Source organism: Apodemus sylvaticus, chromosome 2 (genome assembly GCF_947179515.1).
Source record: "Apodemus sylvaticus chromosome 2, mApoSyl1.1, whole genome shotgun sequence".
NCBI lineage: Eukaryota > Metazoa > Chordata > Mammalia > Rodentia > Muridae > Apodemus > Apodemus sylvaticus.
In genome coordinates, this window is record NC_067473.1 from 22,255,185 (window position 1) to 22,282,852 (window position 27,668).

The following is a 27,668-nucleotide window of genomic DNA, read 5'->3' on the forward strand; positions in this document are numbered from 1 at the left end:
GTCTAGGACTCAGGCATGTAGCAGATTACCTGTAACTACATTTTTCAGAGTTTCAAGACTAGCGTTTGCCAGGTTCCAGCTCGGGAATCGGCCTTAGAGGCTTAGGGCCTCGGGCTCTCTTTAACTAACTTTGAATGTACCTCATACTGAAAACTGAACATAACAATTTCTTACAGTTACTCTCGGCTGCACTGCCCTAGCCAGTGACCGTGACTGAGCTGCATTTCGCCAAGGATTCTAAACCTAATAATTCTAGTGATAGAAAATAATAAAATGAGCAGTGTAGGGAGACCCCTCCGGTATGCTTGCATGCATTTTTCACCCAAAAAACTTGGCAGAAAGGTGGTGAAATGGGCCTGCCATTTGATGATCTTTTCCCCAAAACTGGAATGTAATCTCTTGTGTTCTCACAAGGACAGCCTTCAAATGATAGGTGAAAACTCTTGGCTGAGTCCAGGTTGGGGTTTATGTTTGCCTCCACTGCACTCCACTCATGATTCTTTGTAGAGATCTAGATCATCCGTCCGTTGCACTTCTTTCAATAGTTCTGTGCTACAAGTTTTAAGTGACCAGTTCCTAAAGTTAAAGCCTTGGCTAAAAAAACCTACTCAAGTCATCACCCATAAGGCTCTCCTGATAGAGGGTTTTTTTTTTCAACGTGAGAAAATCCTGTCACCTCAGGTTCTTCAGCTACTATAAAAATGTTTGGCCAGGCAGTGGTGGCGCATGCCTTTAATCCTAGAGGCAGAGGCAGCAGATTTCTGAGTTCGAGGCCACCCTCGGCTACAAAGTGAGTTCCAGGACAGCCAGAGTCATACAGAGAAACTGTCTCAAAAAACCAAAAAAAAAAAAAAAAAAAAAAAAAAAAAAGTTTGTTAGGCAGGTCAGTCTCCAATGCATAGAGTTCAAAACGTCAACTCCAGAGACTCCTACCCTAAGCCCTGCTGTCCCTTGCACACAACTTACAGGAATCTCCACTTTGCACTCTCCTTCCTGCACCAGGAGGCTCAGGAGTGCCTACAAAGCACACGCCCACCTTCCGCGAGTGCTCTGCACCACGCACGCGCGGATCAGCTGAGACGTCACCTCGGCGACCAGTAGTGACGTCAGAAGGCGCGCCGGACCGAAGTTTGTCGGGATTCTGCAGGCGAGAATCCTGCCCCTTGGAGCTCATGGTGCGCTGCGGTAGCGCGTTGCTGAGAAAGGTCCGTGTCGGGGATCGTCCCCCAATCTTCAGTGTCTCTTACTCTCCTCCTGGGTTGTCGTTCCTCGGTTCCCGCTGTCCTGGGAGGAGACTGTGTCTCTGTGACACGCTTACTCCCGTTTGGGGTCCAGCTTTAGGAAATTATTCCCCAAAGCACATGGGAGGCTAGTTGGGGTACCTGCCTGCGGTTTAGACAGGGCATTACGGTGCACGTGCTGCGCAGCGGCTTTTTTGTTTGTTAGTTTTGGTTCTCATTGTTTAAAAGAGCGCTCATAAGCTGCTTTTATACATTTCTCCTCCTTTGCACTGTTTTTACTATCTTTCTGAAGACTTTTTTTCTGGAAGCCAAAGCGTGTAATCACTGTGCCTCGTACAGCGATATTATGTTAGTTTTTATGCAGTGCCTGTTGTAGAATCCATTTTTTTTTATAACAATCAGCAGCCAACTGCTTTGATTTAAAATAAACCACCATGAGCTAACTAGCAACGGTTTGTGAAACTTAGAAGTCGTCTTACATGCATAAACTGTTGTTATTAACAACCATGTATGATAGATAGCCCTTGTGAATGATATTCCCCAATAAATAGATAAATCACATATTGAAAACAGCTTAAAACACCTTACTAAGAATATCTCAGGGTGGTCAACCTATAGTTTTTTAAAACCCACAGATATTTTTTGATACCCAAAACTATTGCAGATTACCAAAAATGCAAATATGAATTTCAACGATTACTCTGTAACTTGAAAGCCTGGGATTAAAACATAAGAGCTTTGTAAGAAGTTACTTATTTAGTGAGGGAAGCTACCAGAAGGTAAAATACCAGAAAGTATAATACAATGTCTAGGGAAGCCCACAAAGTCAGAAAGAGTTTAATAGACTGATATTCCAAGGATGCCTCAAATCATAAAACCATAAACCTTATTTTAGTTGAATTTGACGGTACATTGCAACTGACACCAGAAAATGGGTTTATGATAGAACAAATGATAATCCACACAGAGGAAGAAATGTGAATATAGAGCAGCAGTGAGTGTGGGCAGTGCACAGAAAGAAAATAAAAAGAACCAGTAAAGCTATTACAAATGATAACCATCCTGGTGAGATCCGGTGAGGGCTTTGAATCCAGCACTGTGAACTTTATTATTTCATAAGAAGTAAAAACCCCAAAGTCGTCATTGTTTCTGAGTAAAGAGAAACATAGACATCAGGTTCATTCAAGGGGGAAAAAGATGCTCTTGACTCATGGTGTTGGATGCGTTAAGAAGGAAGGATGAGACACTGAAAGACCATTTGGAGTTAACAGTCAAGATTCTGCGTAGATGGTGGTCCTGGAAAGGAGTTTGGCTTCTTGGAAAGCAAAAATTACAGGGAAAAACCATCCATGTATTCAGTCTTGGTGAGCAGATGAGCTTTGATAATTAACTGAGGGAACAGATTCTTGTTGTTGCTGCTGCGGCTTTTAAAACATTTTGTTGTGGAGGGAAACAGCCACTCTATGGATACCCACCAACAAGTTACTTTTATTTAAAGGGTTTCAAATGTAAGTGAAAGGCAGTTCTGCTTTCAGTTGTTTTGAACTTTAAAAGCTTAACATTTTCCCTGTGTGGAGCAGGGGTGGGTGGGGCGGGGAGTTACTAGTACCTACTGAAATCACCCTGGAGAGAAGGTTTGGAATGAAAGCAAGAGAAAGGGCAGAGACCTCAAGGCTGAAGCAATTGATCATTGAGGGAGAACGTGGGAAAGAACATAAAGGGCTATACAGTGCTAGGCACACAGCTTTGGTTCTTTTCTGAAAGAAACCTTAATAGAATCAAACTAGAACCATTTAAGTTAATAGAATTTTTGATGTATAAATATCCTCTCTCTCTCTCTTTCTTAAGTATGGAAATTTCATTGATAACCTCAGAATCTTCACCAAGGGAGGAAGCGGTGGAATGGGTTACCCTCGTTTAGGTGGAGAAGGTGGAAGAGGTGGTGACGTCTGGGTTGTGGCCCATAAAAATATGACCTTAAAACAACTTAAAAGCAAATATCCTCAGAAACGGTTTGTGGCCGGAGGAGGGGCAAACAGTCGGTAAGTGTTTGTGGGATGGTAAGAGAAGTCAGACACTTCTGGGGAAACCAGAATAGAGAACTTTACTAGTAACCCACATTACTTTCTGTATTCTCATCAAACAGAAGTCTAACATGACTCTCTTGGTAGTTTTTGACCTTTGTCCATCTATTCTCCCCATGTCCCTTTTGTACTTCTTCCTGGGAATAAATGCTATCTGAATCCCTACTTTGCTCCAGATTTACCTTGGACAAACTTTAAGTAATACCCCAGCAACTCCCCACTATAGAGAGATTTTGATTTATAATTCTTCCACCCACATATAACCACTATTTGCTTTGACTTGACTTTTCTAATACAGTATGGTTTTATAAATGTAATTATGTGTTTGTGTATTAAGTCCAGCCTAAAGAAATAAAATACCAGAGCATAGTATTTACAATGCCCCCCCCCCTTTTTTTTAACTTAACCTGTTCATGCCTAAAAATTATTCAGGGAACTGTGATTCACAATATCAGAGTAATATTTTATCACTTGCTAGTTTAGGCTAGTGTTGGTACTGTCCTTTTTTTTTTTTTTTTAAACTGCCATAGCCACAATGCTTTAATGATATCCTGTGAGGATGTTCTTTACATGTTTAATTTTTTTGATAAATTTCTACAAGTGGAGTTACTGTTAGAAGACAGTTAAGGCCAGCTGTTTAGAAAAGTGATACTCATTAGACTTGCTGGGCCTTTCTACTTGATTTGTATTGTAGAAATAATCTTTGGATTTCAGATATATAGCATGTCAAATTGAAATGACTTTAGTGGTTAACTTAGTTTGAACTTACTTCCATTTTTATAGGACACGTTAGTATAAAATGTAAAATCTAGGAATAATCTGGTTTTTTTTTAACGTTTTAATATCTCTTTCAGTAAGAAGGACTGATTGTTAGTGATTGTAGTTGTAAGTCATTTAATTTAGTGGTGCTTTGTTTTGTTTTGTTTTGTTTTATAGAGTTAGCGCACTGAAGGGCTCCAAGGGGAAGGACTGTGAAGTGCCTGTTCCTGTGGGTATCTCAGTAACTGATGAACACGGCCAAGTGCTAGGTGAGGCTCTGCGCCTTCTACGCCTGTGAGAGACTGAGCACATTTTCCAAAGTTAGTGCAGGAAATAGCATACAAGCTCCCTAACTTGTGATGAAAATGTTCTTCAGTATTAAAATTACATTGTTGATTTTGTGCATTGGGAGCCCGACAAGTGAAAGTTGGAGGCCGATTTACAAGAATCAGTTCTCTCTTCCTCCCATCCTGTAGATTCTGGGGATAAAACTCAGGCCATCAAGGTTGGTTGCAAGTGCCTTCACACATTTCACAGAAGTCATTTCATAGAAGAAAGTCTCTTAACATTTATAACTTTAGCTACTGCCTTATTAAATATTTTTTAATGTATATATAATGTATTCAAAGACTTACTGCTAGATTTAAGATGGCTTTAAAGAGGTAAGGATACTTACTTGGTTTTAAAACATATAATCAGCTTTCTTTTAGCTGTGTACAAAAGTGTTTTTCTGGGGTATTTATTTGCCTTGTGTCAATGACAGACAAACACTTTACCTCCAAGCCAGCCCTAGAGAGTTGCTTTTACAAGTGTTTTGTTTTGTTTTGTTTTGTTTTGCTTTGTTTGTTTTAAGAAATTTAATCTTACAGTTTATCCCTTTAGATTTTTAAATTGGAATTTCTTGACATATTTATGCAACAAAACAAAACATACTGGTTTTATTTATTAAATTTTGTTGTCTTTCCTCTTAAAGGAGAACTCAATAAAGAAGAAGACAGGATTCTGGTTGCTAAAGGTGGCCTTGGTGGTAAATTACATACAAACTTCTTACCTTTGAAAGGCCAGAAGCGAATAATTCACCTGGACCTAAAAGTTATAGCTGATGTAGGCCTAGTAGGGTAAGTATCATTTATATTCTTGTAATATGCCCATCAGACAGTTCAAGACTACAAAATAAATGTAAATAATAATTTGGGGAATAATAAAACATTCCTAGTTTATGTAATTTGTATATTAGTACTTTGTGCTAAAAATACAGTTAACCCTTAAAAATTTAAGAGTTGAGGTACAAATTTCATCACTATATTCCTGCACTAAAAAGTCTGTATACAATTCCTTTTTTTCTTCCTTCCTTCCCTTCCTTTCCTCCATCTCTCCCTTCGCTCGGTCACTCGCTCACTCGCTCGCTCGCTTGCTTCTTGGATCTCTATGTTGCACGTGTTGGTTTGGAAAGTACCATACAGTTCTGGCCAGCCTCAGACTCACAAACCTGCTCTCAGGTGCTGGGTTGGTGGTTTTAAAGAGAACAGTCCTCATAGGTGCATATTTGTATGCTTGGTCCTCAGTTGGTGGAACTATTTAAGAAGGATTAGGAGATATGGCTTTGTGGGAGGAGGTGTGTCATTGGGGTACAGGAGGTGGTGCTGGTGCAGCTTTTAAGGTTTCAAAAGGCCACACTGCTCCTAGTTAGTTCTCTTTGTGTCATGTAAACTCAGATACTCCTACGGGCTGCCTGCTGCCGTGCTGCCTGCCATGATAGCCGTTGATGGTAATCTTTTGGAACCGTGAGCCCCAAAGTAAACTTTTTTTTTTTAATGAATTGCCTTGGTCATGTTTTGTCATGGCAATAGAAAAATAACTAAGACAACAGGCAGGAGATGCACACATATGCCCACCTGGGCCTCTCCCACTTTATACAGTCCACGAACCAAACCCAAGGAATGGTGCCACCCACTTTCAGCCTAGGTCTTTCCTTATCAGCCAGCACAATCAAGACAATCCCTCACAGACTTACTACAGGCCAACGTAATGTAGATAATCCCTCACTGACACTCTTCTCAGCTGACTCTAAAGTGTGTCAGGTTGACAATTAAACGTAAACCGCAGTCAGCATGCCTGGATCAGTGTATAATTGGATTCCCAGGAAACTTAATTGCTAACAGCCTGTGGTTGACTTTTTAGTTCTTCTTTTGTGTTGTTTGCATGTTACATGTTATATATACTAGATGTGGTAAACATTGCATACATTCATTATATGTTTTATACTAGTGTGTGTGTGTGTGTGTGTGTGTCTTGACTGGAGAGCTGGATTGGTGATTAAAAGCATTTGATGTTCTTACAGAGGACCTGGCTTAGTTGCTAGATCCCAGCACCCTCATGGTTGCTCAGTTCATTTTCATTTAGTTACAGGAAATTATTTTTTCTTATTTATTTGGCCCATTCACCATTCACTAATGAGTTGTTTAATCTTTATGAGTTTGTGTATTTACTAGAGATTTGTTTGTTGTGCATTTTAAATTCATTTGTTCATTCATTCATTCATTTGCTCTTTGGCTTTTTGAGACAGGGTCTCCCTGTGTAACAGCCTTGGCTGCCCTAGACTCGATTTATAGACCAGGCTAGCCTCAGTCTTACAGTGATCTGCCTGCCTCTGTTTCCCTAGTGCTAGGATCAAAAGCTTGCGCTACTGTGCCTGGTGAAATTTTAAATGTTATTGCTCTATGATCACATAGACTACAAGGAATTATTTCAGTCTCTTTGGATTAGTAAAGATTCGTTTTGTGTCAAGGGATATAGAATGGTTTAGAAAGGCAGTATGCTGCTGAGTAGAATGTATATTCTTTTGTGTTTGAGTGAAACACTCAGTAAATATATGTTAAGTCCATTTGAAGTATGATGTGAATTAATTCTCATGTTTCTGTTTAATTTTTGTCCAGATGATCTGTCTAATAGAGAAAATGGGGCATTAAGATCATCTACTATTAATGGACTGATAAATCCTTTAAATCCAGAAATATTTGTTATGAAATTGGCTTCTCCAACATCTGGTACATACATGTTTAGGATAGAGATGTGTCTTGGTTAGTTCTTTCCCTGATCAGAATGAAGTGCCCCTTTTTATCTATTCTGACTAGTATTAGGTTGAAGTCTATTTTCTCAGATACTAGGATAATGACTCCTGCTTGCCTGGTCCTGTTTGATTGGGATGCTTTTGTCCATCCTTTCAGGCTATGCATTGCATATTTTTAAAGATAAGGCATGTTTCTTCTAAGCTACAGATGGATATTGTTTCTTGACCCCTTCAGTCAGTCAGCCTATGTGTTTTGATGAAGAACTGAGGGCAGTGATATTTAGAGTTATTACTGAAATGTGTGTGTTGAGCAGTCATTGTGTGGTTGGTTTGGGGCTTGTTTGTGTTCTCAGTGGTGTTTTATGGCTTCATATTTCCTTTCACAGTCTCTCTGCTGTGCTCATTCCTCTCAGCAGCTGCAAGTATTACTTCCCGTATTCTCTTTAGGCTTGGATTGTTGGATATAATTTTTAAGGCTGTTTATATCATGGAAAGTGTTTCTTTATCCTTCAATTATGACATAGTTTTGCTGGGGCTGTTATCTAGCCTGGCCTTCACAGTCCGTTAGGACTTGGAATGCATTGCTCCAGACTCTTCCTGGCCTTCAGAGCTTCCCTGAGAGAGCAGCTGTCACTCTGTTGAGTTTTTCTGTACATGTGACTCGTGCTTCTTCTCTTGCAGCTTTCAGTGTGTTCCCTTTGTTCTGTGTATGCAGTGCTTTACGCTGTAACTGTGCTGTGCCATGGAGGCTTTCTTTTCTGCTCTCGTTCATTTGTGTTCTGTGGGGTTCTTGTCTTTCTATGCCTGTGTCTTTTCTTAGTTTGGCAAAGTTTTCTTGTGTTATCTGATTGAAGCTCTAGCCTATCTAATTGATTTGGGATTCTCCTCCCTTATCAATACCTATACTTCAAAAGTTTGGCATTTTTTTATGGTGTCTTGTATTTCCTGTGTTCCTTTATACCCTCCTTCCCCGTCTGGTCTGTGTGTGTGTGTGTGTGTGTGTGTGTGTGTTTTAATTTTTCATATTTCTTGCCTATTTCATTTAGTTCCTTAATTTTATCTTCCATTCCTGATTCTTCCCTCTGTTTAGTAATTCTGCTTTAATGGCTTTCCTTTTAGCTTACTAGTTGAGTTGCTGGGTTTTTCACTTCCATCATCATTTCAGTTTGATCCTCTTCGAGTCCTGGGTTGTCTTGTCTGCTCCATCATCTTTGCTTTTCTGTTGCCTTGGGCATCTCTCAGGTGCTTAGTCCCCTTTACTTCTTTCTTCTTAATTTCACAGAGCTGTTAATATTTTCTTTAAACTCAATTGACTTCTTTGATGAAGCTTATGGTTGTTCTTTTAAATTCTGTGTCCTGAGGCTCATCTACATAACTCTTACTGGTAAACATTTCTAAAGGACTAGTAGGTTTTGGAGTGAAAATACTGGCTTGATCATTTCATATCATTGATATTTTTGCAATGAAATCTATGTATATAGATTTTTGTTGGTTTAGGCATGTGGACTGTATTAGTCAGGGTTCTCTAGAGTCACAGACCATATGGGCAGTCTCTATATAGTTAGGGAATTTGTTGATGACTTACAGTCTGTAGTCCAACTTCCCAGCAACGGTCAGCAGCAGCTGTGGATGGAAGTCCAAGGATCTAGCAGTTTCTCAGTCCCACGAGGCAAGCAGGCAAAGGGAATGACTCTTCCTTCTTCCAATATCCTTATGTAGGTCTCCAGCAGAGGGTGTGGCCCAGATTAAAGACTGTGCCTCCGTACCTTTTTTTTTCTTTTTTTTTAATTTATTGATATATTTATTTACATTTCAAATGATTTCCCCCTTTCTGGACCCCCACTCCCCGAAAGTCCCATCAGTCCCCTTCCCTCCCCCTGTTTTCCCACCCAACCCTTCCCACTTCCCTGTTCTGATTTTGCTCTATACTGCTTCACTGAGTCTTTCCAGAACAAGGGGCCACTCCTCCGTTCTTCTTGTACCTCATTTGATGTGTGGATTATGTTTTGGGTATTTCAGTTTTCTAGGTTAATATCCACTTATTAGTGAGTGCATACCATGATTCATCTTTTGAGTCTGGGTTACCTCGCTTAGTATGATGTTCTCCAGCTCCATCCATTTGCCTAAGAATTTCATGAATTCATTGTTTCTAATGGCTGAATAGTACTCCATTGTGTATATATACTACATTTTTTGCATCCACTCTTCTGTTGAGGGATACCTGGGTTCTTTCCAACTTCTGGCAATTATAAATAGGGCTGCTATGAACATAGTGGAACATGTATCCTTATTACATGTTGGGGAATCTTTTGGGTATATGCACAGGAGTGGTATAGCAAGATCTTCTGGAAGTGAGGTGCCCAGTTTTCGGAGGAACTGCCAGACTGATTTCCAGAGTGGTTGTACCAATTTGCAACCCCACCAGCAGTGGAGGAGTGTTCCTCTTTCTCCACATCCTCGCCAACACCTACTGTCTCCTGAATTTTTAATCTTAGCCATTCTGACTGGTGTAAGGTGAAATCTCAGGGTTGTTTTAATTTGCATTTCCCTAATGACTAATGAAGTTGAGCATTTTTTAAGATGTTTCTCTGCCATCCGAAGTTCTTCAGGTGAGAATTCTTTCTTTAACTCTGTACCCCATTTTTTTAATAGGGTTGTTTGGTTTTCTGGAGTCTAACTTCTTGAGTTCTTTATATATATTGGATATTAGCCCTCTATCTGATGTAGGATTGGTGAAGATCTTTTTCCAATTTGTTGGTTGCCGATTTGTCCTTTTGATGGTGTCCTTTGCTGTACAGAAACTTTGTAATTTTATGAGGTCCCATTTGTCAATTCTTGCTCTTAGAGCATATGCTATTGGTGTTCTGTTCAGAAACTTTCTTCCTGTACCGATGTCCTCAAGGGTCTTCCCCAGTTTCTTTTCTGTTAGCTTCAGAGTGTCTGGCTTTATGTGGAGGTCCTTGATCCATTTGGATTTGAGCTTAGTACAAGGAGACAAGGATGGATCAATTCGCATTCTTCTGCATGCTGACCTCCAGTTGAACCAGCACCATTTGTTGAAAAGGCTATGTTTTTTCCATTGGATGTTTTCAGCCCCTTTGTCGAGGATCAAGTGGCCATAGGTGTGTGGGTTCATTTCTGGATCTTCAATCCTGTTCCATTGATCTTCCTGCCTGTCACTGTACCAATACCATGCATTTTTTAACACTATTGCTCTGTAGTATTGCTTGAGGTCAGGGATACTGATTCCCCCAGAATTTCTTTTGTTGCTGAGAATAGTTTTAGCTATCCTGGGTTTTTTGTTTTTCCAGATGAATTTGAGAATTGCTCTTTCTAACTCTGTGAAGAATTGAGTTGGGACTTTTGATGGGTATTGTATTGAATCTGTATATTGCTTTTGGCAAAATGGCCATTTTAACTATATTGATCCTGCCGATCCATGAGCATGGGAGGTTTTCCCATTTTTTGAGGTCTTCTTCCATTTCCTTCTTCAGAGTCTTGAAGTTCTTGTCATACAGATCTTTCACATGTTTGGTAAGAGTCACCCCAAGGTACTTTATACTGTTTGTGGCTATTGTGAAGGGGGTCATTTCCCTAATTTCTTTCTCAGCCTGCTTATCCTTTGGGTATAGGAAGGCCACTGATTTGCTTGAGTTGATTTTACAACCTGCTACTTTGCTGAAGTTGTTTATCAGCTGTAGGAGTTCTCTAGTGGAGTTTTTTTGGTCACTTAGGTAGACTATCATGTCATCTGCAAATAATGATAGTTTGACTTCTTCCTTTCCAATTTGTATCCCTTTGACCTCCTTATGTTGTCGAATTGCCCGAGCTAGTCCCTCAAGTACAATATTGAAAAGATAAGGAGAAAGGGAGCAGCCCTGTCTAGTCCCTGATTTTAGTGGGATTGCTTCAAGTTTCTCTCCATTTAGTTTGATGCTGGCTACCGGTTTGCTGTATATTGCTTTCACGATGTTTAGGTATGGTCCTTGAATTCCTGTTCTTTCCAAGACTTTAAGCATGAAAGGATGCTGAATTTTGTCAAATGCTTTTTCAGCATCCAATGAAATGACCATGTGGTTTTTTTCTTTGAGTTTGTTTATGTAGTGGATTGCATTGATGGATTTCCGTATATTGAACCAAGCCTGCATCCCTGGGGTAAAGCCTACTTGATCATGGTGGATGATCGTTTTGATGTGTTCTTGGATTCGGTTGGCAAGAATTTTATTGAGTATTTTTGCATCGATGTTCATAAGGGAGATTGGTCTGAAGTTTTCTTTCTTTGTTGGATCTTTGTGTGGTTTTGGTATCAGCGTAATTGTGGCTTCATAGAAGGAATTGGGTAGGGTTCCTGCTGGTTCTTTGAGAAAATCAACAAGATAGATAAACCCTTAGCCAGACTGACCAAAGGGCACAGAGAAATTATCCAAATTAACAAAATTAGAAATGAAAAGGGACATATTACAACTGAAACTGAGGAAATCCAAAAAATCATCAGATCCTACTACAAAAGCCTATAGTCAACACAACTGGAGAATCTGGAGGAAATGGACAATTTCCTAGACAGATACCAAATACCAATATTAAATCAGGACCAAATAGATCATCTAACAGTCCCATAACCCCTAAAGAAATAGAAGGGGTCATAGAAAGTCTTCCAACCAAAAAAAAGCACAGGACCAGATGGTTTCAGTGCAGAATTCTATCAGACCTTCAAAGAAGACCTAACGCCTCCCGTACCTTTAATCCCATATGACCTTGAACTCAGAGATCACCCTCTCTTAATCTTCCGGAATTCATAGCCACTGTGCTTCAAGATCTCCATGCCAAGATCCAAGTCAGAAACTTGTATCTCTCAGCCTCCAGATTAGGATCATAGGTGAGCATTCTAATTCTAGATTGTAGCTCATTCCAGATATAGTTAAGTGGACAACCACTTCATGGACTTTGCTGTCTAAGTCTCATAGACAGAGCAGGTTGGGGGTAGAGAAGAGGATGTTTGAATGAGCTGGGCGTGGAGGCTGGAAATGGCTTGAGTGGGATAGTCAGGGAGATGAGCGGAGTGTACTGGGGCAGTATATAAGATGTACCTTTGGTGCCTGTTTTGGGGGCAGGGGAATAGGAGTAGATAGGCCTAGATGGGAAAATTGGGGATGGCATGGGAAGTTGTTGGTTGGGGGCAGGGGCTTGTCAGACGACTGCAGAGGAAAACAGACTAACCTGGGCCACGGAAAATGTGATCCAGGCTACCTGTGTCTAGCTGGGGGAAGGCATGAATGAGGAAGTCAGTGAGACTCACCAGGCTAGACCCTGGAGAAGGAAGGTCTGGCTGGGTAGAAAAGTTAGATAAATCACAGAAGGAACCTGTGGGTGGTAGCATGTAGGACAGATCATTAGAAAATCTTTTTTTTTCCTATATTCTTTGTTTACATTCCAAATGATTTCCCCTTTCCTGGTTCCCCCCTCCCCATAAGTCCCATAAGCCCTCTTCCCTCTGCCCATTCTTCAATCACTCCCCTCCCATTTCTCTGTCCTGGTACTCTGCTACAATGCTGGATCAAGTCTTTTCAGGACAAGGGCCCTCTCCTTCCTTCTTGTGAATCATTTGATATGTTAATTGTGTCTTGAGTATTCAGAGCTTCTGGGCTAGTTAATATCCACTTATCACTGTCTGCATTCCATGTGTATTCTTTTGTGATTGAGTTACCTCACTCAGGATGATATTTTCTAGGTCCAACCATTTGCCTAAAAATTTTATGAATTCATTGTTTTTAACTGCTGAGTAGTATTCCATTGTGTAAATATACCACATTTTCTGTATCCATTCCTCCATTGAGGGACATCAGAGTTCTTTCCAGCTTCTGGCAGCTTAAGGCTGCTATGAACATAATGGAGTGTGTGTCCTTATTACATGCTGGGGAGTCCTCTGGGTATATGCCCAGGAGTGGTATAGCAGGATCCTCTAGAAGTGTCATGCCTAGTTTTCTGAGGAACCGCCAGACTGATTTCCAGAGTGGTTGTATCAGCTTGCAACCCCACCAGCAGTGGAGGAGTGTTCCTCTTTCTCCACATCCTCACCAACACCTGCTGTCTCCTGAGTTTTTAATCTTAGCCATTCTGACTGGTGTGAGGTGAAATCTCAGGGTTGTTTTGATTTGCATTTCCCTAATGACTAATGAAGTTGAGCATTTCTTAAGGTGCTTCTCAGCCATCCAAAGTTCTTCAGGTGAAAATTCTTTGTTTAGCTCTGTACCCCATTTTTTAATAGGGTTATTTGGCTTTCTGGAGTCTAACTTCTTGAGTTCTTTGTATATATTGGATATTAGCCCTCGGTCAGATGTAGGGGTGGTGAAGATCTTTTCCCAATTTGTTGGTTGCTGTTTTGTCCTTTTGACAGTGTCCTTTGCCCTACAGAAACTTTGTAATTTTATGAGGTCCCATTTGTCAATTCTTGATCTTAGAGCATAAGCTATTGGTGTTCTGTTCAGGAGCTTTTCCCCTGCGCCCATGTCCTCAAGGGTCTTCCCCTGTTTCTTTTCTATTAGTTTCAGTGTGTCTGGTTTTATATGGAGGTCCTTGATCCACTTGGGAGTTGAGCTTAGTACAAGGAGATAAGAATGGATCAATTTGCATTCTTCTGCATGCTGACCTCCAGGTGAGTCAGCACCCTTTGTTGAAAAGGCTATCGTTAGCTGAGCAGTGGTGGCATGCGCCTTTAATCCCAGCACTTGGGAGGCAGAGGCAGGCAGATTTCTGAGTTCGAAGCCAGCCTGGTCTTCAGAGTGAGTTCCAGGACAGGCAGGGCTATACAGAGAAACCCTGTCTCAAAAAACAAAAAACGGAAAGGCTATCTTTTTTTCCACTGAATGGTTTTAGCTCCTTTGTCGAAGATCAAGTGACCATAGGTGTGTCGGTTCATTTCTGGGTCTTCAATTCTATTCCATTGACCTACCTGCCTGTCACCGTACCAATACCATGCAGTTTTTAACACTATTGCTCTATAGTACTGCTTGAGGTCTGGGATACTGATTCCCCCAGAAGTTCTTTTACTGTTGAGGATATCCTGGGTTTTTTGTTTTTCCAGATGAATTTGAGAATTGCTCTTTCCAGCTCTATAAAGATCTGAGTTGGGATTTTGATGTGGATTGCATTGAATCTATATATTGCTTTTGGCAAGATGGCCATTTTTACTATATTAATTCTGCCAATCCATGAACGTGGAAGATTTTTCCATTTTCTGAGGTCTTCTTCAATTTCCTTGTTCAGAGACCTGAAATTCTTGTCATACAGATCTTTCACTTGATTGGTTAAAGTCACACAAAGATACTTTATATTGTTTGTGGCTATTGTGAAAGGTGTCTATTTCTCTAATTTCTTTTTCAGCCTGCTTATCCTTTGAGTATAGGAAGGCTACTGTACTGGCTGGTTTTGTATGTCTACTTGACACAGGCTGGAGTTATCACAGAAAAAGGAGCTTCATTTGAGGAAATACCTCCATGAAATCCAGCTGTGGGGCATTTTCTCAATTAGTGATCAAGTGGGGAGGGCCCCTTGTGGGTGGTACCATCTCTGGGCTGGTATTCTTGGGTTCTATAAGAGAGCAGGCTGAACAAGCCAAGAGAAGGAAGCCAGTAAGGAACATCCCTCCATGGCCTCTGCATCAGCTCCTGCTTCCTAACCTGCTTGAGTTCCAGTCCTGACCTCCTTTGGTGATAAACAGCAATTTGGAACTGTAAGCTGAATAAACCCATTCCTCCCCAACTTGCTTCTTGGTCATGATGTTTGTGCAGGAATAGAAACCCTGACTAAGACAGCTAAGTTGTTTATCAGCTGTAGCAGTTCTCTGGTGGAGTTTTTTGGGTCACTTAAGTGATCCTTATTTTTAATTCTTATGCTTAATGTTTATATTTAATACTTAATACAAGGTGGGCCCTTAAGGGAAATATATCAATAAAGTCAAAAGCCTTTAAAGTGATCACATATTTTAAATAATATAGACATGTATTACAATAAAGAAATTAAAGATACAAAGATTTAAGATAATCACTATATTGCAGTCTGTTTTTCAATTTTTATTTTATGTGTGGGTGTTTTTCCTTCAGGTATATCTGTATACCCTCAGAAGCCAGAAGAAGGCATCAGATCCCCTGGTACTGGGATTACACATAATGTGTATTTATTATTACATTTTTTTGTAGAAAGAAAATAAAAGAACAATTTAGCTGTTCTACCACTCTAAATATCAGTGAAAAGTATATATTTCTCCAGTTATGTACATATTTTTATCACATTTACTTGTTTTTGTATATATGTTTGGGGGCATGCAATTGTCACAGCACATGTATAGAATCAGAATAATTTTCAGGAGTTGGCCATCTTCCTTCACCTTGTAGATCCCAGGGACCAAACACAAGTTGTAAGGCTTGATTCACTGAGTCATCTCAGTGACCTCTCAATGGCTTTTATATACATATTTTTGCAATATGTATATTTGTACATATTTATAAAAAATTATACATATTTATACAAAGTTATTTATAATTGCAGCAAATTAGAAGCAATATGAATGTCATTAGAAAGTTGGCTGGATAAGTTGTATATTAAGCATTGAGAAGTTGTTCTTAATATCATACAGGTTAAAATAGGTCACTAAATTGTGGAATATCTTTCAAAAAATATCAAGGCATATTTTATTAGTCAAGGTTCTCTAGAGGAACACAACTTAAAATCCAGGGCAAAGGACTGTGTTAAATGAGGCTGTCTAGGTACCTGGTAGCAGAAAATTCTGAACTGTAGGAAAGAAACCCTGTGGGCAAATGACCCAGTTTCTTTAAAAATAAATTGCAAAAGAGAAGCAAAATAGAAGGTAAGTGTATATGAAAAAGATTTCAGAGCCACAGCTAATTTTAATTCCAATGCTTTATTTCAGTTTATATCCAAACAATCAGACTTTAAAAATTGAAGACCCCTGAGCTGAAACTGATCAGAATGCTTCCTCACTGAGAGCTAGCTTTCATGGAAACAGAAAGCACAGTGTAAGCTTCCAAAGGAGGAAGGACACCCAGTCTAATCCAGCTATGACGTACATGAACCTATCAGTAGCCAGCATAGCCTTATGACCCTAAGGGTGCAATAGTGGCACATACACATTGGCAGCAACCAACAGGGCTCTAGTTGGACTTAAGACAAACTTAGCATAGCAACACTTGGGAGGCAGGGGTGGGTGCAGCTCTATGAGTTCCAGGCCAACCTACTCTACATAGTGAGTTCCAGGCCAGCCAAAGCTACACAGTGAGACCCTGTCTCAGGGTGAGAGATACCATGTCTGGTACTAGAAACCTAGCTAACTACTATCTGTATGAAAACATACATACAAGGAATATTATATGGATTGAGCAGATTTGGTAATGCATTTGTGTGAGTGTACAACATGCATACAATACAATAGAGGCTGTGAATTAGAAAGAGAGTAGGGAGGAGTATATGAAACAATGTGGAGGGAGCAAAGGCAAGGAAGGGAAGTCTTAGTTGTATTATAATCTCAAAAAATGAAAAAGTAAAAATTAAATAAATAAAAATGATATTGATAGTATATTGTAGCTATTAATAGTAATTGAAGCTAATGTTCACAATCCAAAAATCATTAAACATTAAATAATGTTTTATCAGTCAGTGTTTGTCTAAAGATAGTGAATTGCAGGACTAAAGAGCTGGCTCATCAGTGAGGAGCACTGGCTGTTCTTCCAGAGTATCTGAGTTGAATTGTCAGCATCCAGATGTTACCCACCACTGTCTGTAACTCCCAGGGTCTCCAGTTCCCTCTTCTGGCCTCAGCAGGCACCAGACACGCATGTGGTGCACAGGCATACAAGCAAAGCACCCATACCCAGGAAGACAAATTAAGAGAAAGGAGAGAGTGAATTGCAAGGTCTTGAGCTTTAAGAATTACTTTTAATTGTGTGTATGCACATGTGTCTGTCTGGGGTGAGTCCAGTGCGTGTGGATCCTTTCAGATCCCACTGAAGCTGGACTTACTACAGGCACTAGTGGGCTGAGAATGGATGCTGTCTGCAGAAGCAATGCATACTCTTCTTAACCCTCAGCCATTCTCTCTCACCCTGAATGTGTTTACCTAAGTTAAAAAAAAGAGATACTTTACTCTCTTAAATATTAAATTCATACTTTTACTTAATTCATAAGTATATTTTTTCTCAAGTATTCCAAAATTATTTTAGGCTTACAATCTTGTGGAAAGAGACTGAGGAATTAAACTCCTATACTTCTTGAATGTAGAGTACACATTTTACTATTGAGGTGTAATCCCTGTATTCTAAACATAGTTCCAGAAATCCTCAAGAAATCTACATTTGGGAGGGGAGGGCTTGGATGCAGAAGCAAGCAAATCTCTGTGAGTTTGAAGTCAGTCTACAGAGTTCCAGGACAGCCAGGACTACACAGAGAACCTGGTCTGGAAAAACACAAAGCAAGAGCGGTATTTTCTATTAGCCCAATGGTCCTGGAACTCTAGACTGGGGTGGTGTTGAACCAGCCTCTGCTTCCCCACTGCTGGGATGAAAGGTGTGTGCCATCACCACCTGGCAAGGAATCTACTTCTTTTCAGAACAGAGTCCAAGGATGGAGTAAATGAGAATTCTGAGTGCTTGTGAGAAAACATGACTCTTGTGACCCTAGTTTCTTTGAAACAAAGAATTGTTCTTGGAATATGTTTTCACGCTCCTTCCAGGGGTAGCGGACAGGAGTGAGTTTTCTTCAGCTGTTGTTATTCACATGCCTCTATGGAAACATGTGTTTGCCACATGTGACTTAGTCTCATGATTGAACACCTTGCTCATGTGATTCTTTTTAACCTCCAAGTATAAATGTCCTGATGCTTTGAATAAAATTGGCTATTGCTTGAGACTTTAGTCCACCTCATTTTTAGCCCCTGCTCCCAGGTTCACACCACCAACTAGAGTAGTAAACACTTGAAATGTTGAGTATTCAGAAACATGCATCTAATTCTGGTATTTGTTATAATGCACATATATAATGTATTTCAGATTCCCAAATGCTGGAAAATCCTCCTTACTAAGTCGGGTTTCCCATGCAACTCCTGTGATTGCAGATTATCCATGTAAGTATAGTTGGTGTATTTTAATGTGTGAGGTAAGTTTTCTTTGCATAAGACTAATACAAGTCTGAGTTTAGCTTTAATTTGAAAGCCTTCAGCAGTTAGAGTCCATGCATTTCTTTTTAATCTTTCAGACCACTACAGTCCTCACCAAAGCTTCTTGGCCTTGTTAGGAACATTGCTGCCTTTATTTCTCGGTTACACATCACTGACTGGGTTACTGTAGGATTGTCAGGCTACTTAGGTCATGTTATGCATCATTGTGCTAAATACTGGGAAGACAGAGATAAACATTTTTACTAGTTTTATAAGGATTTATTTCTAGGAACCATATTAATATGGCTATGCTGCTAGAAAAACTGGTAAGCAATGTTGTGACATTAATTAGAGTAGGGAGAAAGGAATGTGAGTGTGTGTATGCATACCACTGATAAATATAAGGGAAGGAACATATTAAAGAGCAAAAGTCACTGCTGTAGGTAGACCTTCCTGAGGGACTATGCCTGGGCACAGAGATGCATGATAATTATGATTAACCAGAGCTTTACAATAGAGGTAAAGGGTCTTTACATCATGAAAGGAGCTTATGCACACACTGCTCAGTAGTTACAGGGAATGTGTTTGTCTAGAGAACATGAAGTAAGAGTCGGGGGGAGGTGAGATTAAAATCTGATCAAGTTCCATAGACTACATGGGTTGTCTTTCATCTTATTAAACATCTTAAGAATATTTAGAAGACTTTATGGAAGGGATAAAATAGACTTTCTAAAGTTCTCTTGGCCTAGACTATAGAAATTGGTTGGTATAAAGCATTAAGGAATCTGGAGAGAGCAGTTAGTATGCTAGTGCATAGCTAGATGAGATTCAGTAAAAGATTAGGTTAAAGGTATTGAGTGAATATGATACAGTATTTGCCATTATTGAACAAAATCCCACAGAATGGCAGTCAAGGTGACAAGCCAGATTAGCCTTGATAGAAGGAAAGACAAAAAGTCCTAGGAGTGGGCTATAAGAAACGGAAGGAAGGCATAAGAACAGCTCAGATGAGAACTTGACCAGGCTCTGTGTGGTGGCTTAGCACGGAAAGGTGCTTGCAGGTAAGCCTCCTGACCGCTCCGTTTTACATGTGTGGAAGGAGAGAACTGAGTCCTGTATGAATTCTCTGACCTCCACATGCAGACCATTCCATGCACAAGTCCTTCCCCAAAATAAATAGATACATAAAGGTAATGAAGTCTTTGAAAGAAAAATTTTACTGCAGAACCAGTGATTGTGATCAGAACCTAAATTCTGAGCCCTTAAAGCATTCTCAAGCTGCCCTGGTCATGCAATAGGACTTCAGGCCAAAGCACAAGTCTTTGTCTTTTTAAAAGTACAAGTGACTGACAGAGATAACTGTAGTACCCATTTCAACAAATTAAAATGGAACTAAATATTCAGCAAATAGGTAAGGATTCAAGTTATATATAATGTTGACATTTTTTCTGGAAAATTTAGTCTTTTATTCCTTCCTTAATTTACAGCCATTTCTCCTTTCAGTTACAACACTAAGGCCTGAGCTTGGAAAGATTATGTACAATGATTTCAAGCAGGTTGGTAGTTTTAAATTAAAATATAGTTGGTTTTGTTTTGGGTTTTCCTTTGTTTTTTTAATATTTTAAAAAATATTTATGAATATGTATATATGTCTTCATATGAAGTCAAATGGGTCTCAGATTCACTGGATCTAGGGTTACAGGCAGTTTTAAGCTATCTGATGGTGTGCTAGGAATTGAACTTCAATTCTCTGCCAGAAAACATATGCTCTTAATTACTGAGCTATCTCTTGCCTGTTAGTAGGACTTTTATATTTACATGTGTCTATGGTCTTGAAGGAAAACACAGAGATTGTTGTTGTTGCTACTGTTGTTGTTTGGTAAGTAAAACTATAGACAAAGTAATTCTGCTCAACATTATTAAAATAAAACAAGAATTTAATTTCTTCACTTTCCAAGTGTTATGCTCACTTCATCTCTACAGAATTATGTCTTTGTTATGTCTTCCCTAGTGTGTATCTTCTCAGTATATGTCTTTTTTTTTACTACCCCAGTGAATTGTTAATCTCCGGTTCTTAAGATGACTTTCTATAGAAACTATAGTACTTCTGTGAAAAATGTTTAATTCCAAGTTTCTGATTCTGAAAAGGGGGAAGGCAGGCAGTTCATTGTTGTTTGCTTTATATTCTTCTTAAGGAAGAACTATAGTTGCTTTATATACAGAGAAGCCTGCATGTCTATGTTTCTAGCAGCTTTATTCATAATTACTAGACCTTGGAAATAATCAAGATTCTCAGTATGTGAATGAATTAACTGTGTTATATCTAGAGAACAGAATAGGCAGTTTTAAAAATTAATGGATTATGAAGCTGTAAAAGATAAGATCTTGAATACATATTGCTCATGGAAGAAGCCAGAAGGCTATCTTCTTCCAGTGTTAACTATCCGCTTTCTAGTACAAGAAAACTATGACAAAAACAAAAAGGTCAATTTTATCAAGATAAAGAGAAATGAGACATGCGTAGAGGAATCCCAGATCATTCTTAGGATAGAGAAACTGTTCCATGTGATACCATTACTACTGATGCCTTCATTTTTCAAAACCTTCAAAATAGACAAGACCAGGGATGAACCCTGTGTAAAGTAGGGATCTTAAAAGGTAATGGTATGTAAGTGTGTCCATGAAATTCTCAGACACAATAAAAAGATCTGAGTAGTGATGTAACATAAAAAATAAAACAATTAGTATAGAGTATAAAGTGCTCAATATACTTATAGTATATAGTGTATGTTGAACATAAGGACCAATATTTAGAAGAAAAGAACATTATTTATACCTAATGTTTAAAGGCGATCAATAGAGATTTCTGAAGGGGATTTAGGATGTGAGACCCTTGCTGTGCACACACCTCTGTCATATAGCAACAGCCTCCTTTAAGACTCAGGATTCCTTTTAAACATGGGTGACAGTGCGTTTCCTTCCTCACTCATCTCAAATCACCTGGGTGGGCTAGGAACTACAGTGACAAATGATGCCTGGTCTCCAGAGACTCCAGACTAATGGCTTATGGATTGCTTGGTGATTTGTTTGTAATAGATGTTCCTGATGATACAGCAGTGTATGGTGCACAGCAAGGCTTGAAAAGTGTGAAGCAATTGTTAATAATTATCACCCATAGGAGGACTATGGGACACTTGCTGCATTGTCTCACTGTGTAAGAATAGACTTTCATCCTGCTGGCCTGTCGTGAACAGAGAAGAGCAATGGTGCCATTTACAATTGGAATGTAAAACTTAGAAAATCCAAGTAGATTTGCTACAGGTTGTCAGCTCTCTGCCAGTAGGCCTAGGCTGGGAGGAGAGAACCGGATCTGTCTGGAGAATAATCACCCCAGCCCGAAGCTGGAACTCTTTTTAATTGTATCAGTCTCTTGTTTATATAGGGTTGAGGAAGGAGGTGGGGATTTCTGGTGGGGTGAGATGATGTGGGGGAGGGAAGGGTGACAGGGTATGGGGTGACTGACAGGGCCAATTAAGTTATTCTACATCAGCAGTAGGTAGACTAGGGCAGACTTAAGCAGGTCGTGCTGAGTCACTCCAGTACGGAAGTGACAGAAACAGGTCTCTAAAACTCCAGCAAAGGCTCACGCTCCCTCACTAGGCCTCAGTATCCAGCCAAATAAGGTCCAACAACATAAATGTTAATGAATTCTGCTTATAAAAGTTACAGTTTTATAAAAGAATTTATAAGCATAATACAGGGGTAAAATTAAAGACTAACAAGGCTCTGTAGGTAAAGGAGCTTACATCCAACCTGATGACCTGAATTCAATTCCTGGATCCCACAGGTGGCAAGAGAAAATTGACTACTGAGAGTTGTCTTCTGCCCACATGCAAGTTCTGGTTCATGTGTGGCTGCACACATTCACACATATGATGTACACACTAGTTATATACACACTTTCATTAGTAACCATTAACTAAATACTAAACTAACTTCCCAATAACTATAATTTGAAATACTAATGAGTTAAAATGGGATGCAGATATATGATAACAAAAGATTTTAGCAAAGATGTCATAGAGTGATTAATTAGAAACTATATGAAGTTTGAAAATTTTGGAAAAATTGACCTTGGTTTCATTTTGTTCTTTTTCATTAGATTTCAGTAGCTGATCTCCCAGGTTTGATAGAAGGCGCTCATATGAACAAAGGCATGGGCCACAAGTTCCTCAAGCACTTGGAGAGGACCAGACAACTGCTGTTCGTTGTAAGTCATATGCACATCAACTTGTTTTTCCTAAAAAGACTTTGTAAGATTAAAGTTAATGTGTCACAAAATCATGTTTTCATCATTGATAAATGCTGTTCCATATCTTATGGTGGTACCAAAAGATCTACACCCTGGTGGCACCACAGCCCTCTTAGACATGTGATCATGCTCTGTGAGATCACAGTGATAAAATCATTGGCCATGTTTTCAGAATGAAGTCCTGGTATTAGATAGTACATGACAGCACTAGTAAATATTACTCCTGTAAGTCTGTTGCAATGGCGGACAAGTACAGTAGATAATGCTTGTTTATAATATGGGGATGCAAATACTATTGCTATTGTTTGGTATGTATACTTGGCCAGACTTAACCAACACTTAATTCCTTGAGATCTTTTATTCCTTGACGTAATATCTCTTTCAGTCTACTTGATATGCTTGAGTCAAGCATGAGATTATCAATATTGATAACAGTTATCTATACTAGTTTTTCACTAATGACTCACTTTATAGTAATGTCTATAATATAGTAGTCATCATGACAAGGCAGTTTGTTATTTCATTGAATGACTGAATTATCAATTCAATATTAGATTGAGAAATTATTCCTTGTTGAAATTATTGAGAGAAAACATTTCTAAGCACAAACTGAATAACTAGTTTATGTTCTGTGTTTTCTCTTTAGGTTGATATTTCTGGATTTCAGCTTTCTTCTGTAACTCCGTACAGAACTGCCTTTGAAACTGTAATACTTCTTACAAAAGTGAGTTTTTCTGGTTCACTGTGTTCTGGATCTAGTCCACCAAATAGACATGTCACATAGTAATCAGAATAGCCACCTTTTTTAAAGATTTTATATCAGTTGAAAAGTTAAGGTTGCTGTTTCCAAATCTTCAATATTCACCCTTTCCTCCCACTGTGATGCTGGCAGCCCTCCCCTGCTCCACATCCCCTCACATCTTGTCTGGCTTCTGCTCTGGCATCTTTCCTGAACCATTGTCCACTTAGGAACTCTCCTCACATTCTTTTCTCTGTTGGAGGGTCCTGAGGACCAAACCATGACTGCTGCCCAGCCTTCCGCCATGAGCTCTGCTCCAGCACTCTCCTTACCACATGAGCACCATTGCTGAGAGTACTGAATAGTCTGACCTTACTGCCCTTGACAGCTCAGTCTGTAGCTCATAGCCATCTTCAGCTTCTGCTTTAGACTGGATACTTACAAGGCGTCTGTGATTGACTGCCACGTTAAACACTGAAGGAAGGAGGAGGAGGAACGAGCCATAGCCTTTTCTGCTTTAATTCTGCTGCTATCCCTACAGTATGGAAATTACACATTTCCCAAGACTACAACAGATATTAAATCAGCTGTTTCTGGCAAGTCGTGTGAGCTAACATCCCATTAATTGGTTTAGCAAAAAACATTGTTAACCTTATCATTATTGTGATTTTTTTGCTTTGTGGTGGTATGAATGGGCTGTAGAGTTACCAGGTTATTGAAGATCATCCTTAACCTTCATACTGTTATTTGTTTTTTCTTTTTATTTAAAGGAGTTGGAATTGTACAAAGAAGAACTGCAGGCAAAACCTGCACTCTTAGCAGTTAATAAGATGGACTTGCCGGATGCCCAAGTTAAACTTGATGAACTGATGGAGCAGCTCCAGAACCAGGAAGGTAACGCCTTCCCTTTACCTTCCTCGAAGGGCCGTTCACGTCCATCTGTTCCGCAGTGCTGGCTGTGTACAAGACTGTCAGGGAGTCTTGATTTTAGTCGGGGGTTAAGTTCTTGAGACAGGGTTTCCTGAAGCCTAGAATGGCTTCAAGTTTGTTGTTTATCTAAGGATAAAAATTTATCTTATCTAAAAATAAGAATTTCTGCCTCTACCTCCCAGGTGCTAGAATTATAGGTATGTACTACTATGGCAAATGGTAGGAAAAATAAATGGGAAAGAAAACTAGTGTTTTGTACTCTAGAAACTCTATATTTAAAAAAAGAACACCTAATGTTGACGCACTGGAATAGCATTGGCCAGGTCTCAGAATGAGTACGTTAAGTTAGAGAAAGAAAAGAAAGGCTACTTTTGTCCAAAAAGGTCAAGTTTCATTTTAAAAAAATTAAAAATAAAAACTAAAATTTATATGGACCTGTAAAGGGTGCGAGAGAGGAGGGCCTGAAGAGATGGCTCAGTCATTGAGAGCACATGCTGTGCTGGGGGAACCAGGGTTACTCCAGCCTTCATGTCACATCCTCACAACCACATCCGGGAATCTGATGCCTCTCGTGTTCACACACAGCTCTGCACCCAGACACTCATTCATACATTTAACTAAAGATGGAAGTTTTTGTTTCTTGACTTTGCTTTATTTTTTGGTGGTCTCATAATGTAGCTCTGGCTATCTGGAAATCATTATGTAGACCAGGATAGTTTTGAAATCATAGAGATCCACTTGCGTCTGCTTCTGAATACTGACATTAAAGCTGTCTACCATCATAACCAGCTAAAGATAAAATAAATCTTTAAAAAGAAAACAAAACAAAACCACCCAAGATATGTGTAAAAAGAGAAAATTCAGCAACTACCTGTAGAGCATAACAGTTCTGTCACAGTTCCTTCGCCAGCCCTAGATCTTTGTTTCACTGGTACACACTGTATTTTAACAAACCTGGTAAGGTTTTACTTTTTTTCTTGTTTTGTTTTTTGAGACTTTACATACATATGGGTTTTCATTTGCATGTATGTCTGTGTACCATGTGCATGCCCAGTGGAAGGCATCAGATTTTTGAGGTCTAGAGTTACAGACAGCTATTTGCTGCCGTGCTAGAACTGAACCTGTTCTCTGGAACAGCAGCCAGTGTTCTTAACTGCTGAGTCAGCTGTCCAGCCCCCAAAGCTAGTAGTTTTAAAGAAGGATTTATTTTTATTGATGTTGTTTTACTAAAAGAACATGTAGTTCTGTGCTTATGTGACATAGAAAGTAATATGTATGACTAATGTCTGTGACTAAAAGGATATGACTGAAATTTCTTAAATGGAAATATTTCTACTGTATAAAGAAACCTAGAGGAACTGACTTAGTCACTATTCTATTGCTGTGAAGAGACACCCTGACAAAGGCAACTCTTGTAAAGGCAAGCATTTGGCTTGCTTACAGTTTCAGAGTCTTACATTATCATCATGGTGGAGAGCGAACATAGCCTCCCTCATGTATGGCGCTACATCCTGAGCCACAGGCAGAGACAGACAGACACTGGGCCCAGTATGGGCTTTTCAAAGGATTGAAGCCCACCTCCAATGACACACTTTCTCCTAGTCCTTCTAATCCTATCAAATAGTGTCACTTCCTGCTGACTAAGGATTCAAATATCTGAGCCTAGAGGGGCTATTCTTATTCAAACTACCATTTTGAATTCTTATTCATTCTTATTCACAGTGTAGCAAACTGAGGGTTGTGGAACACTTTTATCCTGTGGCGATGTGTTCTTTTGGTGTCTAGAAGAGGACCTCATGGCAATTGGCTCTCTGCTTTTGAAGAATACTGATTTCATTCTGTTGTTGGAACAATAATTGGAGAAAACAGACTTTAATATCCTAAGATTAGCAGACAGCAACAAGGTCATTTTTCTTTTCTTGAAAATCATTCCCCTTACATAATGCACATGTAAGAACTGTCTCTGAATTAATATAAGTTAGTTTTGGGTCATAAATATTCCGTAAAGGTCTTCATTCATTAATATCATTTGCCTTATCAGGTCAGTAGTTCACTTTGCTTATTGATCTTGCAGATGGTGTACTAGAATTGAGGCTAACTCAAGAGCACATATGTGTTCTGGACCACCACAATTCTTGAGTTTATCTCTGGGTTTTCTTGGAGGTTTAGAAGTCAGGATGATTTCAATCCACCCATTTTAGTTGTTTGGCAGTGGCCCATGCATTCAGTTTGCTGTCCTCCTCTCCACCTGCCTTAGTGTTAGGGAAAAGATAAGGCTGTGCAGCATTTGTTGTCGCCTGAGAGATTGACTAGACCTTGATAAAGTGATCTGCCCTTGAGCTAATTGGCTTCTTGGTGCAATTTTGATTGTGGATTCTCACCTCCATTTAGATAGTGATAGTACTGTGCCTGAAAGAAGTGAAAACTTACATGTGTACTAAGGGAAGCCAAGTGTTCCAAGAGACACCACTGTTTTTATAGAAACTTTGCCTCATTTTCTCCTCAAGCCATTTTTTATTTTTTCTTTAAGTATTGTCATGATTTACTAGTATTTATTCTTCATTTTGTTTAAAATAAATTTGCCCAACAGTTATTTACTAAGTACTTACCATGTGCTAAGAACCACCTTTGTCAGTAGTAAAACAGATCCCAAGGGCGTGTAAGGCGGGGCAGAGGAGGGAATGAGTCCAGGTGCTGAGCTGTCAGCTTCATAGTTTTGATAACGCCACCTGTTCTTGTTTCAGATTTTCTGCATTTACTTGAAACAAAGATGATTCCAGAGAAGGCTGTAGAATTCCAGCATATCATCCCCATCTCGACAGTCACTGGTGAAGGGATTGAAGAGTTGAAGAACTGTGTAAGAAAAGCACTGGATGAACAGGATGACAAAGAAAATGATGCGTATCATAGCAAACAGTTGCTTAATTTGCAGAGTTCTAGTTCAGCATCTTAGACTAAGCCACATTGAAGTGTGTTGCTATTGTTTCCGGAAAAGGCAGCATTTAAACCTAGTATAGCGTATTGACGGAATACTATTTGGTTCTAAGGAATCAGAAAATCATGTTTAAAACATGGACGAGCCCGCGATGTAATGTTTTGAGAAGCCAGGCAGGCACAGCCAGACAACTATCAATGATTTCACATGCGGAATCTTAAAATGACAAATTTGAACTGAAAATGATAATTATTTGAGGTATAAATAAGAGCTAGAAGATTAAGAGATGTTGGCCAAAGTTTCAGTTAAGCTTTACAGATCTGCTATGTACCTTGTTTATAGAATAATGTATCATATTTTGAAAATTTGTAAGAAAGTAGGTTTTAAGTGTTCTGACCACATTTTATTGAGAAAAATATATATTTTAAAATCGA

General features: G+C 39.3%; 1 protein-coding gene across 1 annotated transcript; it reads left to right on the forward strand.

Moving 5' to 3' along the window:
- The first annotated feature begins 1,108 nt into the window (after positions 1-1,108).
- On the forward strand, positions 1,109-27,668 carry Gtpbp10 (GTP binding protein 10). Its single transcript, XM_052173162.1, has 10 exons — positions 1,109-1,205; positions 3,090-3,283; positions 4,262-4,353; positions 5,058-5,202; positions 18,212-18,285; positions 19,822-19,874; positions 22,481-22,588; positions 23,277-23,354; positions 24,140-24,263; positions 27,044-27,668. Exons 1-10 carry the CDS (start codon positions 1,173-1,175, stop codon positions 27,250-27,252), a joined length of 1,110 nt encoding a protein of 369 aa, XP_052029122.1. The 5' UTR covers positions 1,109-1,172; the 3' UTR covers positions 27,253-27,668.

Bases quoted from the DNA above. Each gene is read 5' to 3' on its own strand.
- Gtpbp10 (XM_052173162.1), top strand. From the start codon at position 1,173: ATGGTGCGCTGCGGTAGCGCGTTGCTGAGAAAG. The intron at 3,284-4,261 runs GTAAGTGTTTGT...TTTGTTTTATAG, and splicing joins GGAGGAGGGGCAAACAGTCG to AGTTAGCGCACTGAAGGGCT. The intron at 22,589-23,276 runs GTAAGTCATATG...TTTTCTCTTTAG, and splicing joins CCAGACAACTGCTGTTCGTT to GTTGATATTTCTGGATTTCA.